Below are 17,223 nucleotides of genomic sequence, written 5' to 3' on the forward strand. Positions count from 1 at the left end.
TATTTTGAAACAGACAATTGAATACTCCATCTCCACATCTAGTGTCCTAACATTAGTTCTTTAGAAAAGATTATAGTCTTATTAATTTTCTTATGACTTGGGTCAATAGAAGTTAAAACTCAGTACTGCAGTGAAGAATACATTAATATTAATTGCCCATATTTTTAAAAATATATGAAATAACAGGAAGCAGGCAGCCAAGAACTATAGTGTCTCATAATGCAATTTACGAAATGGAATTTTGTGATGTTAGTTCTTGGCAGTCTAATCTATGTGGCTGATTTAATATTGGATGTCTGGGTGACTGTAAATTTTTTCTATAAAGGACAGCATATTTTTGGTATTTTAACAGTGAGCTTTGTGCTCATTGCAGCAGGGGTGGTCCAGTGTTTTAGTTTTATGTGGTACAAGGAAGATTCTCAGCAAACGGGTCAGAAAGGGCTGAGTTGCAGTCTTCTAATTCATTGCTTTCAGGGAGGAATTTTTACAAGGTAAGTTTAAGCTTTTAATCATTAACAAAACTTTTTTTCCTCTTTTATTCATCCCTATTGAAGTTTTTGGCTTATATCTAACTGATGTAGAAAAATTTTCAAATGTGTCCACTATTTGCATGATGTGCAAGGACCATTCATTCTGTGCAACTGATGCTAATTTAACATAGTGGGCTATCTACAGAGTTGTTAAGATATATTTATTAAACATTTCAATTCATATTTGAATATAGATAATTTCTTAGTGTGATAAGTTAAAATGTCATTCCTGTTCTGGAGCTTCTTACTGGAATGAAATTATAGTATCTTTCACCTGAGCTATAAATATTGTCTGCTTTTTGTATTAATCAAGTTAATAGGCCACCATTTTGAGGACAGTTTTCTCATCTATTAAACAAGGAAGTTTAACTTCCTTAAGTTGAACTTTAACTCGATGACTTTTAAGGTATGTTCCAGTCATGACTAAGGATTTTATTCTGTTAAAATAAATTCAGAATCTAAGAAGATGAGAAGACTACAGTAGTTGATGTTTAACAATCCTCTCCTCCTGGATTCTGGTTCCTCTGGGTTTTCCTGTCATCACTCTCCTCTTGGTTCTGTAGCCTGTCTCATCATTCCCCATCAGTCTCCTTTGCTGATTCATCACACTCAGGGTTCTGTCCTAGGCCTTCTACTCTCTCTACATCCCATCTCCTGGTTACTCGATCAGCTCCCTTGGCTATAATAATCATCGCTATGCTGATGACTCACATCTAAATATCTGGTTCTAGACTCTCCCCTGAACTTTGCTCCCGTACCTCCTGCTGCCTATTGCACATTTCAGTCTGCTTGTCCTGGACATTTCAAACCCAACGTGTCTGAAACAGAACCTGTTATATTTCCCCCCAAACCTGCCCTTCTTGCAAACATCTCTACTTCTGGCAAAGGTACCCTCGTTCTGTTAGTCTCTCAGATATGTAACCTTTGTCCTTCTTGACCCCCTCACTCTCTTGCCCCACATATCAATTGCCAAGCCTCTGCTCCCCTTTTAGTTACCTTCTTAGTTCAGCCCTCTTCACAACTCACCTGAACTTTTGCAATAGTCTCTCAATTAGTTTCTCTTCCTCAATTCTCTTACTATTCTAACCCATCCTTCATGAATTGTCAAGTTAAGTTAAATCAGTGAGCAGTTTTTAAGTTTCTGCTACGTGCCAGGCCTTGTACTAAGTGCTGGGCATATACAAAAACAAGCAAAAAGAAAGTCCATGGCCTCAAGGAGCTTATGCTTTCTAGTGGGGAAAAACACATAAAAAGATGGAAGAAGGTTGTGTTGCTTCGGTCAGCCCTCCTTTAGGAGGATGATGGAAAGAGAAGCCCGGAGAGTCGGGAGCAGAGCCCAGAGAGGAGTGAAGGAGTGGCACTTGTCTTAAAATGGAGGTTCTGGGAGAAGCTGACCCATCAGAGGGAGGGGCTTCAGGGATGACGTGAACTTCCAAGGTGAGAAGCTGCTTTTGTAAAGAAGGAAGTTTGGGCGTTGGGGGGGGAAGCGGGGGAAGAAAATCTGGAACTCAAAATTATGTGGAACTGAGTGTTGTAAACTAAAAATAAAAAATCTTAATTATAAAAAAGAAGAAGGAAGTTTTAATAGGAATGGAACCTGAGCAGGAACAAAGGAGTGACCATAGCTGCCAAAATGATTTTCTTTAAGAGCAGATCTGATCAGGTCACTCCCCTATTTAATTCCAGTGACTCCCTATTTTCTTAAGGATAAAATATTAATTCTTTAATTTGGCTTTTAAAGCCTTCCACAACCTGGCCCCAGCCTAGCCTTTTAGCCTTGTCATTCCCACTTCCCCTTCCTGCACTCTACAGTCCAGTCAGACTGTCTTCTCCCTTTTTCAGATGTGGAATTCCACCTTCCCAGAACTGAACCTTTGTGCCGGGTTGAAATACACTTCCTCCTCATCTCTGCCTGGTAGAATTCCTTTCTCTTTTCAAGATGTAGCTCCAACACCGTCTTCTTCTACGTGAAGCTTTTACCAATCTCCCCACTCCCTGGTGCCCTCCCTTCCTAACTACCCTGCATTTAACTTTTTGGCATTCATTGATTGATTGCTTTTTGGGTTCCCCGACTTCATTTAAGACTCAGCTGAAGTCTCCCCTTCTTGAGAAGGTTTTTTCAGTCTGCTTTGCCGCTCGTGCTTTCCCTCTGAGATTACCTTCAATTTATCCTGCACATGGATGTACACAGTTTGCATTGTCTCCTCCACTAGAACGTGAATTCCTTGAGGGAAGGGGCTGTTTTACCTTTTCTGTCTTGTTTTGTTTCCTTAGTGCTTGGCACAGTGCCTGGCATAATATTGTTGTGCAGTCATTTTCCAGTAGCACCTGATTCTCCATGATCTCATTTGGGTTTTTCTTGGCAAAGATACTGGAATGGTTTGCCAGTTCCTTCTCCAGCTCATTTGACAGATGAAGAAACAGAGGCAAACAGGGTTAAGTGACTTGCCCAGGGTCACACAGCTAGCAAGTGTCTGAGACTGGATTTGAACTCAGGAAAATGAGTCTTCCTGATTCCAGGTCTGGCTCTCTATCCACTGTACCACCTAGCTGCCCCCTGCATACAGTAAGCACTTAACAAATGCTTGTCAGCTGACTGCATATGTTCATCCTTTATATATTTTTATCTATACATTCTGTCTCCCTCAGTAGAATAATAATAGCTGCTTTGAGAGTTGCAAAGTGTTTTACAAATATTATCTCAATTGATCCTCACAGTAATCCTGGGAGATAAGTGCTATTATTATCACCATTTTACCGGTGAGGAAACAGAGGCAGAGGTCAGTGACTTGCCCAGGGTCACACAGCAGTAAGGGTCTGAGACCAAATTTGAATTCAGGCCTTCCTCACCCTAGATCCAGTGCCCTATTAGCCACTGAGCTGCCTCTGCTAAGGAGAGCTTCTTGTGAGTAGGCTTTTTTGTGTGTGTGTGTGTGTGTGTTTTTATTCTGGTATTTATTGGGGAAGCATTGGAGAGTAGGGAAGGTTTTATGTTGCAGATGATATTTAAATTGATCTTTAGAGGGTTGGTAAGAAGCAGAGAAGGGAGGTCATCTCAGATGTAGTCAAACGTGGGAACCAAGGTACAGGGGTGGGAAGGTGCAGGGCATATTAAAGGTGCATACTGAGCCAATTTGGCTGCAGCATAGAATTTAGGAGAAGAGTAAGAAGTAAAGCTGGAGGGCTAGGGTAGTACCAGACTGTAGTGGGCCTTGAATGCCGGGCACAGAAGTTTGAAATCTACTCAGTAGGTCATAAAAGAGCAACTAAGGAATTTGGAGTAAGGGCATGATTTGAGTGCATCTATATGTAAGAAAGTTTGTTCTGGCAGAGGTGCTGAGAAATGACTGGAGTGAGGAAGGGATGGATGACCTATTGCAACGGTCTTTTGCAAGCAGTAATGATAATCTATTGTAGAGTGATGGAAATAGAAGAGGGGACAGATGTGAGAGATGTTACAAAGGCAGAACCAACGTAAGTAGACGACAGCTTTAATATGAGAGGTGAGGGGGAAAGGAACATCAAAGATAACACCGAAGTGTTAAAGAGGAGCCAGTAAACATGTAATAGGAAATGGGACCATTGTAGCGTAAAATAAGTAGAGATGTGTCTTTGAGAATTTTACTATTTTAGAGTATTTTGATTTTATATAGAATGACTGGGGCGACTGTGCTAAGCATTGTGGATGGAAATAAAAGCAAAGACAGTTGTACCCTCATGGAGCTTGTATTTTAGTAGGGGGAGACAACACACATAGGAGAATGATGGTCAAGGAGAAGCACTTTGGTTAGGAAAGATGGTGACGGGGCCGAAGGGGAGTAGACTGACACATCCCTTTCAGGATCAGTGGCAGAGCCGATTTGATCCTGGTTCCAGGTGCCAGGGACCAAAGTGAAGCATGGTTGAGATTGAGCTGAGATAGTGGGCTTGGAAAGCTGATGCATGCCCCGGTTGGGGAACATGGCCCCAGGGCAGAAATTTCAGGGGAATAATCAGGGGATTTTTCTTCTTTTTTTCCCTGAAAAACAACTGCAATTTCAGACTCCCCCGAAGTCAGAATTTTCAATGTACTATGACGAATACCGAAGCTGTCTGCACCTTTGTGGCTTTTTCAAGTTAAATCTAATAAGCAAGGGAAAAGAAACCACAGAATTTTTACGGTATCAAAAAGCATCAATCTTCTAAGGGACTTACCAATTTTTTTTTATCGGATCAAAAACATCTATAAAAGGCACTAAGATTAAGGAAGATAGAGGAAGGTAGGATTTTAGCTGAGATTTGAAAAAACCCAGGGAAGCCGGGAGGGGGAGATGAAGAAAGCCAATGAAAATTTGTGGAGTCGGGAGATGGAGTGTTATGTTTGAGGAGCAGCAAGGGGGTCAGTGTCATTGGATTGTAGAGTATGTGGAAGGTATAAGAAGACTGAATGGTAGGAAGAGACCAGGCTACAAAGGGCTTAAAAAGTCCTTTCGTGATCTTGGAGGTAATAGGGAGCCACTGAAGTCTACTGAATGTGGGGTGACATGGGGTGTATGAAGAGACTTGCATTTTAGGAAGATTTTCACCTATATTCCAGCACCTCTCATCAGAGTGGCAGGAGGCATGCTTCACTGACAATCCTGTAAAATTATGATTGGAATCACTGTATTGATCAGAAATCTAAAGTCTTTCAGTGTTGTTTTCCTTTACATATTTATGCCACAATAGGAGAGTGCAGTGGAGAGAACACTGAGCTAAAAAAGATCATTTAAAAATTGTATCTCAGTCCAAAATATCTTTTCCACCTTCTTGATTCTATGTCCTGCTTCTGGGAAAAATTTCTAAGATAATTGAAACCTATTCCGTATCCTAATGGAATAGATGATTTCTTCTGGGGCATCTTAGCCTAAGTTATATAGTGCTTTGTTTAGAAACACCATTTTTAGTTGAAATTACAAATTAATTGGGGTCAATGCAGACTAGAATATAAATGTTCCGTTCTCCATGCATGTTGTAGTCTGATGATTACAGGTGCTCTCCAAATATAGCCCAACTATATTACAGTTTATTCAGTTAAGCTGGAGGTCACAAAGGAATAGGTCAAAGAGAAAAGCCCGCAACCTGAAGTTCAAACCCAGCCGGATACAAGAAAAACATTTATGTAACCCCTGTCTCATAGTCTCTCTCATGATACAAAGTCCCAGATATGTTTTGGGAGATTTTCTCACTCTCTTGGCTTCTACGTGCTACCCAAGAAATCTGTAAACATATATGCATACCCATTACTATACTGAAATTGACTCCTCATTTAAAAGCATGAAATTCACAGTATTTCAAAGGAGCATTAAAAAGAAAGAAAATGAGATATAAATCATGTATGAGTAGCCATTACTTCCAAAGGTATAAGATAAATAAATATAAAAGATATATACATTTTATATAATTGTATTTATATCAGATTTGTTTCATATTTATTATTAGATATTAATTTATATTATGCATTTATATTTAACTTCATATAAAATTATATTTATGTTTAATTATGTATAATTTTATATAGATTACATAAAGGATATATAAATTTCTAGTGTTGCTGACAGTACAAGAACACCCCACCTTGCAGTATGAAAGGCAGCTAAGTGGTATAGTGGATTGGTTCACTGGGCCTGGAGTCAGAAAGACCTGAGTTCACATATGGTCCCACACTCTTCGCTGTGTGATCCTGGGAGGGTCATTTAACCTCTTTCTGCTTTAGTTTCTTTAACTGTAAAATGGGGATAATAATAGCACCTGCCTCCCATGGTCATTGCCAGGATCAAGTGACTTAATATTTGTGAAGAGCTTAGCACAGTACCCAGAACTCAAGTGCTTATTTCCTCTCTCTTGTGGAGGCCACTTTCCCACAAATCCAATCTTGCCTCTCTGCTGTTCAAAGTTGAAGGTGATATGATCCTGACATTCCTTTCTTGCTTGTCACAATCTCATGGTTCTATTAGCAGTTCTAATTGTTCAGAAGTTTTTCCTGATAGAGCCAAATTTCTCTCTTCCAGTTTGCTTCCATTATTTGTAAAGCTCTTAGCACAGTGCCTGGCACATAGACCCCTCCAGGGTCAAACAAAATAAGTCTAATACTTTTGCCGTAGCTATCATGCCCTCCTGAACCTTTTCTTCTCCAGTATTCCCACTTCCTTCTACTGAGCCTCATTTGGCTTGGATACAAGGTCCATCACCGTCATGATTACTCTCCCCTGTATAATCAACTGGTTATCAATAGCTTTCTTAAACTATGACATCCAGAACTGAAATAAATATTTAAATATGGTCTGACTAGGGCAGAGTATTGGGGGACTGTAATCCTTTTATTCTTGGATTCTGTGCATTTCTTTTTGGGGTACAAGATTATATTAGCATTTTTGGATTGCCCTGTCAAACGCTCTTAGTTCTTATAGAGCAGCTCACTAAAGTTCCCAGGTCTTTTTCATGCAAACTGCTACCAGCCCATGTTTCTCTCATCTTGTACTTGTGATATTGATTTCTTGTACCCGGTATAAGACTTTACCTTGTTCCCTAGTGAATTTCACCTTATTAGACTCTAGCATGTCAAAGTCTGTTTAGATCCTTACTCTTTAGTCTGGCGTGTTGGTACCCTTATTAATTTTAGTGTTTTCCTTCTGTTTGTTAATTATTTTTGATTTATCCTGTGTATAGCTTGCTTTGTATATATTTGTGTGTAGACCGTAAGCTCCTTGAGGGCAGGGACAGTATCTGGCACATAGTAGGTCCTTAACAAATGTTTATTGATTGGTTGATTGATTGTCCTTCCCAGTTTCATATTGTGGTAAGAACAATATTCTAACCCCTTCGCCTAGGCATGTTAGGCTGGTTTTTCTCTGAAAGGCAACAGTGCTATCTTTGGAACTTCATCAGCCCAGGGGGCTAAGGCTCAAGCTGGGTCTCCCTCAGCATGTAGCTGGGACCTTTTATATTTAGCAGATATTCCAAAACCCTAAGAGTCACAATACCTTGCTCTGTTAACCATAGGGAGATGAGTGGAAGACTTATCTATTCAAGCTAAGTGTTAAGACTGGCCTTGTTAAATAAGTCATGACTAAGTAAGCTTCCTTTACAAGTGCCTCATTTCATTCAAACGTTAAACCTGGACTAATGTTCAGACTGTCCTAACAGTACCAGCCTGAGTCAGATATACCCCTAACATACATCATCTGCACATAAGACAAACATGCCGTCTCTTCCTTTCTCTCAGTCATGGATGTCAGATAGTCCAGAGCCAAGAACAGACTGCTGACGTACTCACTCCACTGAACCAAACAAATTGACATTGAGTCATTAGTAAGCACTCTGTGTGTCTCTAGCTATTCAACCAGTCCTGAATCCATCTCATCCACATCTCTCCAGCTACTGAAATGCTTTATCAAACATCTTGTTAATGCCTAAGCCGCTGCTAGAGCATTGCACTGATTTGCTAGTTTACTGCTAGTCCTGACAGCTTGGCATAGCCTATCCTCCATGAAATCTTACTGCCTCTTAAGAAAAAAAATGACTGTGAAGTAGAAAATCTACAACAAATTAAAACAAATACAAAGAAGGCCACATATGAAACTATGAACTTACTATAGCTTGTTTTTTGATGTGCTAGTACCAATATTGTTACCCTGCTTGTCTGTCTCCTTTTGAACTGCTTTCTTCTCTATGTATTTTAAATGTTTTATCAATTCTGTTTTTTCTTGTTTTTATATCATCCTTAACCACCTTAACCCACAACTTTCCTTCCTACTCCCCCACGCAAATAAAAGCCCTTCCTTGTAACAATTGAATATGGAAAAATAAGTCAAACGAATAAGACAAGCAAAATAAAAGTATATTCTGTAGGTAATGTGTGAGTATATAGATCTCCTTCTGTACCTATTAACCATCACCAGTTTCCCAGAGGTGGGAGACGTGCTGCATTATCAGTCTTCTGGGATTGTGAGTGATCATTGCTTTGATCAGAGTTCTTAAATTTCTTAAAGTTGTTTTCCTTTATCATTTTGTAGTTTAGTTTATAACTACTATATAGATGTTCTTCCTGGTTCTGCTCATTTTACTCTGTATCAGTTTATGCAAGTCTTCCCACGGTTCCTGGAATCTGTCCCTTTCATTATTTTTTTATGGCACAGCAATATTCCATTAAATACCATAATTTACCCAGCCATTCCCCAATGGACACTAATTTCCAGTTCTTTGTTATAACAAAAAGTGCTGCTATAAATACTTTTGTACGTGTCTTGTAGCTCTTTTACTTCTTTCCTTGATCTTTTTGGGGTATAGGCCTAGTAGTGATATTTCTGTGTCAGAAAGCTCACACAGTTTAGTGACTTTGGGTATTTTTTCAAATTGCTTTTCACAATTGTTGGATCGATTCACAACTCCATCAGTCAGCCAGTCACTAAACATTTATTAAATACCAACTGTGTGTCAGGCACTATGCTAAGTACTAGTGATACAAAGAGAAGCAAAAGACAGTCACTCTCTCAGACTCTTATGAGAAAGACAACATTCAAAAACTACTTAGAGACAAGCTATATGCAGGATAAATTGAAAATATAATTAACAGAGAGAAGGAACTAGAATTAAGAGGGATTGCAAAAGACTTCCTACAGAACATGGGGTTTTGGCTGGATTTTGAAGGAAGCTAGAAGGAAGAGATGAGAGGAGAGGGCCTTCTAGACATGGGAGATAGCCAAAATGCTTATAGTCATAAGATGGAATGTTTTGTTCCTGGAACAACAAGAAGGCCAGTGTCGTTGGATTGAAAAGTATTGTGTTAGGGTATGAGGTGTAAGAAGACTCGAAAGGTGGAGAGGAGGCAGATTATGAATGTCTTTGAATAACAGAGGATTTTATATTTGGTCCTGGAAGTAATGTGGAGTCCCTGAAATTTATTGAGTAGGGGGTGATGTGGTCAGAGTTGTGCTTTACAACTTTGATCGCTGAGTGGAAGATGGACTGAAATGGGGAGAAGCTTGTGGCAGGGAGACCATCCGGCAGGCCATTACAATAGTCTAGGTGTGAGGTGATAGAGGGCAGCACTAGGATGGCAACAGTGTCAGAGGAGAGAAGGGAGTATATACAAGAGATGCTGTAAAGGTAGAAAAAACAGGACTTGACAACAGATTGGATACAAAGCAGCATGGGGAGGCAGGGAGGGAGAGCCAGGAGTCGAGGATGATCTTTAAGTTGTGAATCTGGTTGACTAGGAGGATGATGGTGCCCTGGACAGTAATAGGGGAGTTTGGAAGAGGGGAGGGTTTTTGGGAAAAGATAATGGGTTAAGTTTTAGACATGTTGAATTTAAGATGTCATCTGGTTTGAGATGTCTAGTAGACTGGAGGTCAGCAGAGAGGTTAGGGCTGGACGAGTAGATTTGATAATCATTAGCATAGAGGTGATAATTGAATTAATGAGAAGTGATGAGATCAACGAGTGAAAGAACCTAGAAGGAGAAGAGAAGAGAGACCAGGACAGAGTCTTGTGGGACACCTCTGGCTAGTGGGAGTGATGAATGAAGATCCAGAAAAGGAGACTGAGAAGGAGTGGTTTGATAGGTGGAAGGAGAACCAGGAGAGAGTGATGTCCCAAAAACCTAGAGACAAGAATGTCAAGGAGAAGGGGGTGAGCAACAGTATCAAAGACTTCAGAGAAGTGAAGGAGGATAAGCATGGAGAAAAGGCCATTAGATTCGGCAATTAAGAGATCCCTGGTAACTTTGGAGAGAGGAGTTTGGAAGCCAGGCTCTGGAGAGTGAGAGGAAAGGAAGGGGAGGAATTGATTGTAGATGTAGTTTTGAAGGTTAGCCAAATAGTGTGCCATTTTATTTTGCAAGGAATCCACTACTTAGGTAGATTTTCTACCATCTCTTTTAAGCTGATTATTTTCCTTTCATATTTCCCAGCTCTATAATTCCATTTTTTATTTCTTGCTTCCTGTCTTCTACCCACTTTTGTAGCACTTGTGGAGAAACCACATTTTTTCTAGGGCTCTTCTTGGAGTGGTTAGATCAATCTCTTATTTTGGCTTTTTACATCTAGGGCTTCTCTTAGTCCATAGTTCAAATGCTTTGTATGTTAATGACTGATAATGATATAATAATGATATCTGTTTATTTACAGGTATTGGTTTGCTTTGAGAAAGGGTTACTGTTTGGCTTTCCAATGCAACAGCTCAGATGACCTCTCTGGTGTGTCTACCTTGACACAAGACCCCACAAACCTCTCCAGTCCCAGTAGAGAAGAACCAGTTGACCCACATCGAAAAGTGATAAATGAAGTGGCTGACTTGAGTATGCTCAGGCTATTTGAAGTATACCTGGAGGCCTCCCTACAGCTCATGATTCAGCTCTATGTCCTGATGGAATCTGGTCGAGCCGGCTTCAGTCAGGGTAAGCCTTTCAGGATAGAGGATGTGTGCCCATTACAAAACTCCCTGACTTCATACAGTATTTCCTTTGTCATATTTGTACAAATGTCCAAAATGTGTGATTTTAAAGAAATGTAGTCAGTATAATAGTGGTAGGGGCACAGAATATGAAACAGCATAAGTGAAGGCCGCTGCATGGTACAGAGGACAAAGTGCTGGACTGGGAATGAGGAAGGCCTGGTTTGAATCCTGCCTCAGGCACAGGCTGTGTGATTCCAGGCAAGTCAGTAGTAACTAATCTCACAGAAGATAGCATACATAGACATAAAGCTCTTGGCAGATCTTACAGCATTATGTAAATGCTAGCTATTCTCCTCTACTCAGTGATGAAGTATTAGTGAAAGAACAAATTAAAATAGAGCTGGAAAAATAACTCAGAGGCTCTAATATCTACTGTTCGGTCAATTAAAAAAATCTTAATTTATTTCAGTTCAGTTGAATTCACTTTAACAAACCTTTACGTATAAGGCAGTGTACTAGGTGTTCGGAATACACAGGTTATAATATACACTGTACTCTCAAGAAGTTTGCAATATAATGTGCCCAAATAATTTTATTTTAGGAGAGAATGTGTTAAGTACAAAAGAGAGATCCAGGCAAAGTGCTGTAAGAAATTTGAAGTGGAAAAGATCAATTTTAGCTTAGGGAGTGGAGAAGCAGGGAAGGCTTCATGGAAGAAGTTTCATTGAAGCTGGGGCTTGAAGGAGGGGAGGGACTTCAGTATGCAAAAATAGGGAAGGGCATTCTAGGTCTCAGTGAGGGAGTGTTAAGGGGTCCCCTGAACTTGTCTTTGTGAAGTCGTGATTACCTATTGACAGGAGGCAGGACAGTTGAGCTGTAAGGATTAGGAAGCCATTAGTTTTTGGGAAGTAAGCTTCATGAAACATTAACCCACTTTTTATAGATAGCATTTAAAAAAGGGGCGGGGGAAGCAGGGAGAGCTGTGATTTCTGGACTAATATTCCTAAACTCACCTTTAAACTGTGGTTGTAGAAAGGAAGAAAAAGAAACAGGCAATATCTCTTTTTTGGCAGAGCTGTGCATTTCTTCTACAGGGTGTTCCTAAAGTCTGGACACTGGCAAAAATGCATATTTTCAAGAAATGAAATGATTGAAATTTTCAACAACATTTTATTTAATTGGAATATTAACAAACAACATCTTCAACTTCGAATAACATCATGTGATTTCACATTCATATTCCAAGAGTGAATGTATTAAAATTGATGGCAATGTGGAGTTATTGAGTTATTGTATTGAGTTCATGTGAATCTTGCAAAGCGCATCAACCCTTGCATCACAAATGATGGAAATCATATTGAAGATGTGAAATGAAGTTGGAAAGGCAGGTCGGGGTTTGTTGGTGAAGGGCTTTAAATGCCAAGAAGAACTACTCGGAATTTTTGAGTACGGGAATGACATGATAAGAGGAGTATTGTCGATTGTGCAGTGGTTGGAGGGTTCTGTTAAAGGGGTTGAAGTGTAGAAAGAGGAATATCAGTTAAGAGGTTGTTACAGCACTTTGGGCAGTGAAGTGCAGTGAGAAGAACACTAGATGATGAGTCAGGAAGCTTGCGTTTGAGTCCCACTCGAGTCCCAGACACTTGCTTTGGTGTATAACATTGGGCCACCTGGTGAAGCTTTCTGAGCTGCTTCCTCATCTTTAATTTTGAAATGCTTCAGTGAGTCATTGACACGGGCCTTCCATCCCGTGGGTCAGATCATAAGCCACCCATGCCGTCTCACCCTACAAGATTCTTGTCCATGTTCTGCCTATCATTCACAGAGGGCCTTACCTATTTTACTCTGATCTCTCCTATGTGTGGAGGTCTTCTATAGGTACCAGGGAAACAATACTCTGATGTGTGCATGTCATTCTTTTTTTTTTTGCTACGTGCACGTGCTCAGTCCATTGACTTTTCCATCATATGTTTCCTGAGTGTAGTTTTCAATGTCACTTGTGTTCGAGGCACCATCTATGGTCTTCTTGTATCTACTATATATTTTTCCTTTCCCTTTGGGTCTCTTGTAATTTTGATTGTGTGGATAATGGGGAGTTCCATTAATTTTAGCCACATGGAATTATCAGAAGAATCTTGATGTTGAAAAAAGATGGGTTTTTATTTTAGAGAATTGCTTAGGAAAGTGTTAGGCAATTTAATCTGGTCTGCTGCCTTCTTTCTACCCAAGTTGTTAGCAAGCATATATTTAGCACTTAAAACTTTTGGCATTGGGCTAAGTACTGGGGATACAAAGAAGGGCAAAACCAAACCTCTTCTTTAAGGATTTTATGGTAAATTCTCTTATAAAAATGCTGATGGCTCTGTTCCTCTTTTTCTTTGTGTTTGGCTCTTGTTTTTCTGCCACTTTCATCTATAGATGCTTTGAGGATGATCTGGTTCAATTTATCTTCATACCAAGCTTTCTTTAGACCTTTTCCCCTGCCTTCCATCCTTCTTTGTCCCATAAGATTTTGCCTTGTATATAAAATCGGGATCCTAATGCTTGTACGTTCCATCCTGGATGGGAGGACAGCACTTTGTAAACCTAAACATGCTGTATAGATAAGTGAGAATCTTTGATGTTATTGTTATTATTATTTGGACTGTGGAATTAACTGTGTTCGGGAATCCACTGAGTCCAAGAGTTTCCAGTTGTTGTGATGGATAGATAACATTGTACTGGAATAGTACAAAACCTCTTAGTGAAAGGCACAAGAGATAAATCTAACCACTTGCAGTAGAAAAAGAAAGCCATTGAAGAACTAATATCACCCTCACAAGGACACACGAATGAATGTGAAGAGACATTACATTTGTGAATTAGGCCAGTGCTTCCCAGTTCCTTGTTCTTGCAAAAACTCTTAATAGTATTTTCCCAGAGGTGCCATGTGGCTATGAGTCATGGAACTACCCTGATCTTAAAGGAATCAAAATTACATGTAACTGAAGGAACAGTGGAAAGCTGCCTGGTGGTGTTAAGTAGGTTGCAGTATCTTGTTAACGATGACTTGAATGTGAGTGACATGAAAAATTATTAATCATAGATATACAGCCCTGTAGAGGTTGGCCAATCCAACAGTCTTGTTTCAAAAAGGAGGAAAAACAAAGGATGTTAAAAGGATCATTAAAGGAGGTGGGCTGTTCATGTAGTGAGATTTAGACATAGCAGATGAATAGCTTAAGTAGTACATTGATATACCCATATTATTAAAAGAACCAAAGTGGTACCTTGGTTCAGTTGGGTGGAAAGACATGAATAAGAATTGTACACAGTGAGAAAGAATGGGTTAGCAGAAGGGTGGGAATCCCCCTGCTGATGAAGTCATGGATCCATCAAATGTCAAAGGATACTTTTTAATAGTCTAGGTGAGAAAATGAGGACCTAAATGAGGGGATGAATGTGTGTGAAAGAGCACTGAGGAAGAACCCAAAGCTCTAGCAACTGAGTTGACATGTGGGGGTTGAAACAATCGAAGATGATACTGAGGTTAAAGATAGTATATCTCAATCAGGAGTTCTTAACCTGGGGTTCATCAACTTGTTTTAAAAATATTTTGATAACTGTATTTTTATATAATTAGCTTCTTTGGTAATCCTATGTATTTTGTTTTATGGAGTTAAAAACAGGACTCTGAGAAGGGGGTCTGTAGGTTTGACCTACTTCCAGAGGAGTCCACGACACCCCAAAAAAGCCTTTCATTTATCTTCTTTTTTTCTCTTTTTTTTTGGAGGGGGGAAGGCAGGGCAATTGGGGTTAAGTGACTTGCCCAAGATCACACAGCTAGTAAGTGTGTCAAGTGTCTGAGGCTGAATTTAAACTCAGCTCCTCCCGACTCCAGGGCCAGTACTCTACTCAATGCGCCACCTAGCTGTCCCCAAAAGCCCTTCATTTAGATGACTGTGTGTTCAGGAAAATCAAATCTAGTGGAAATCAATGGAATCTGGATAAGTAATTAAAAGTATTATGCTACCTAATTTTTTTGGTAATGAAATAGGTAGTTTGGTAATAAAATGAAACTTAGTGATACTAAATGCTTCAAGAAAAAGCCATTCATTCAGATATCTCCATGTAGCTTACAAGGGAAGGAACATGCATTTTATTAAGTGTTTACTGTGTCAGGCACTGTGCTAAGCGCTTTACAAACATTACCTCATTTGATCCTTACAACAACCACGGGAGGTAGACGATATTATAATTCTTCATTTTACAGTTGAGGAAACTGAGGCAAACAGAAGTCAAGTGACTTGCCCAGGATCACAGAGATAGTAAGTGACTGAGGCTGGTTTTGAACTCATATCTTTTGGACTCCAGGCCCGGTGCTCTACCTAACTGCCTTAAGGATCACAAGATCCTTGTGAACAGCAACTGTCTGCTGTATTTATTCTTGTATCCTTTGCAGTGCCTGGCGTGGTGTCTTGCACATAGTAGGTACTCAATATGATATCTGTTGAGTGAATGAACATTATGACATCTCCATGGTGAGAATTTATTTTGTTTTGTTTTTATTTTTTAGTTCCTGCTATTGTGATCTCTTGCTGTGCTATTTCCTGGTCCACCGTTGATTATCACATCGCCCTAAGAAAATCTTTACCCGATAAAAAACTTCTCAGTGGAGTATGTCCCAAAGTAATGTACCTCTTATATAAGCTATTAACGTTTATATCTTGGATACTCAGTGTCTCTCTTTTTACCAAGCTAAATGTTAATCTGGGCTTAATTCTGCTCCTTATCTTTTGGTTGTCAGGCATAACATGGGCTTGTATACAGCAGACTACATTTTGTACCTCCAAATGTATGGAAATTTTATACAGAGTAGTTGTTGGATTCATTCTGATTTTTACTTTTTTTAACGTTAAGGGAGAAAATACAAAATTCCCTATGTCTGCTTATTATACTATGAGGGTACTGGTCACGTCGGGGATCTTGGCTGTGTTTTGGTTCTGCAGACCACCCCCTGAACATCAAACCTTCTTCAGAGCTATCACCATCATCACAGTTGTGGCTCTTCTGCTTGGAATTCTTTGTCTTATTGTTTATTACACTTCATTTCACCCCAATAGAAGTAAAGAAAAGAAAACATTTGATGAGTTAGATGGAAGGACCCCACCACGAGCCTGTAGAATAAGACATTTCCTAATGCAGTAACTATATTTAGTTATCCATTTGTGGGATGCGTTTGAAGAGTTGGTATTTCAGGGTTTTCAGGAGTTCCCAGGGAGGGGAATTAACCATGCTTTGTTTTACTTTGAGAGTTATGAGGAAGTAATAGTAATGTCCTATTGTAAACAGCACTTAGGAGGGGCTCATCACTGGGAAGTATGGTGGAAACAAACTTAATTGTCTATTCAAGTGACCTAGTGGTCATCAGGTACCTACCTACTGCTCAGCCAAACCATGGGTCATATCTTGGAAGAACTTTCCAACAAAATGTTTACAGAAACTTGCACGTTATCTTTTGAATTGTTTACTATAAGAGTTTGCATTTCATAGTAAGTGAAGCTAATAAATGTGATGTAATGAAAATATGTGTATCTTTATGATTATTATACAACAGATAAAATTCCACTGCATTTTCCCAGCACACAAACTACTTCCTGGGAATTTTGAGCACTTTTGTTTTTGTGGACAGTTGTTTCAGTTGTGTTCAACTCTTTGTGACCTCATTTTTTGGCACAGATATTAGAATGATTTGCCATTTCCTTCTCCATTTCATTTTATAGATGAGGAAACTGAGGCAAACAGGGTTAAGTGACTTGCCCAGGGTCACACAGCCAGTATCTGAGGCCAGACTTGAGCTCAGGTCTTCCTGACTTTAGGCCCAGCTCTCTATCCATTGAGCCACCTAGTAGAGTACTTTTAATTGAGCATTAACTTTGCAGACTATTGAGGTCCCATTGACCCTGAAAATTTAATCAATTCAACAAACACTTATTAAATGCCTATTACATGCCCCATTCCCTATGTTATGAATTTTAGATATACGTGACACAGTATGCTCTCCTCCAGAAACTTATAATTGTAGTATGTGGGGGTATTCCCTGCCTGTAAGTAGGGAATTTATGAGTTGGGGGGGGTCCCTGCTGCATCCCTGCTGCCTCATGGGGTCATCATACTTGTTCTAATTGGGCCTGCTCCTCACTGGTCCTCTCTGTAGTCTCTATTAATTATGCAGTTTCTGCTCGGTATTGCTCTTCTCTGGTCTCACGTGTGCTAGGTTGGTATGGTTCCACTAAGT

General features: G+C 39.7%; 1 protein-coding gene across 2 annotated transcripts; it reads left to right on the forward strand.

Moving 5' to 3' along the window:
• The first annotated feature begins 13 nt into the window (after nucleotides 1–13).
• On the forward strand, nucleotides 14–16,511 carry XKR9 (XK related 9). 2 transcript variants are annotated; one of them, XM_036734428.1, is made up of 3 exons: nucleotides 14–491; nucleotides 10,679–10,947; nucleotides 15,502–16,511. In XM_036734428.1, exons 1-3 carry the CDS (start codon nucleotides 220–222, stop codon nucleotides 16,131–16,133), a joined length of 1,173 nt encoding a protein of 390 aa, XP_036590323.1. In that variant the 5' UTR covers nucleotides 14–219; the 3' UTR covers nucleotides 16,134–16,511. The 2 variants fall into 2 exon arrangements, with proteins under 2 accessions (XP_036590323.1, XP_036590330.1); XM_036734435.1 differs by lacking the exon at nucleotides 14–491 and adding an exon at nucleotides 2,405–2,445.
• The last annotated feature ends 712 nt before the right edge of the window (nucleotides 16,512–17,223 follow it).

The sequence above is a fragment of the Trichosurus vulpecula genome, chromosome 1, assembly GCF_011100635.1.
Source record: "Trichosurus vulpecula isolate mTriVul1 chromosome 1, mTriVul1.pri, whole genome shotgun sequence".
Taxonomy (NCBI): Eukaryota; Metazoa; Chordata; class Mammalia; order Diprotodontia; family Phalangeridae; genus Trichosurus; species Trichosurus vulpecula.

Coding starts and splice junctions, on each gene's coding strand:
- XKR9 (XM_036734428.1), top strand. CDS start 220: ATGCAATTTACGAAATGGAATTTTGTGATGTTAGTTCTTGGCAGTCTA. Junction 492..10,678: donor CAGGGAGGAATTTTTACAAG/GTAAGTTTAAGC, acceptor GTTTATTTACAG/GTATTGGTTTGCTTTGAGAA. Junction 10,948..15,501: donor TCGAGCCGGCTTCAGTCAGG/GTAAGCCTTTCA, acceptor TTTATTTTTTAG/TTCCTGCTATTGTGATCTCT.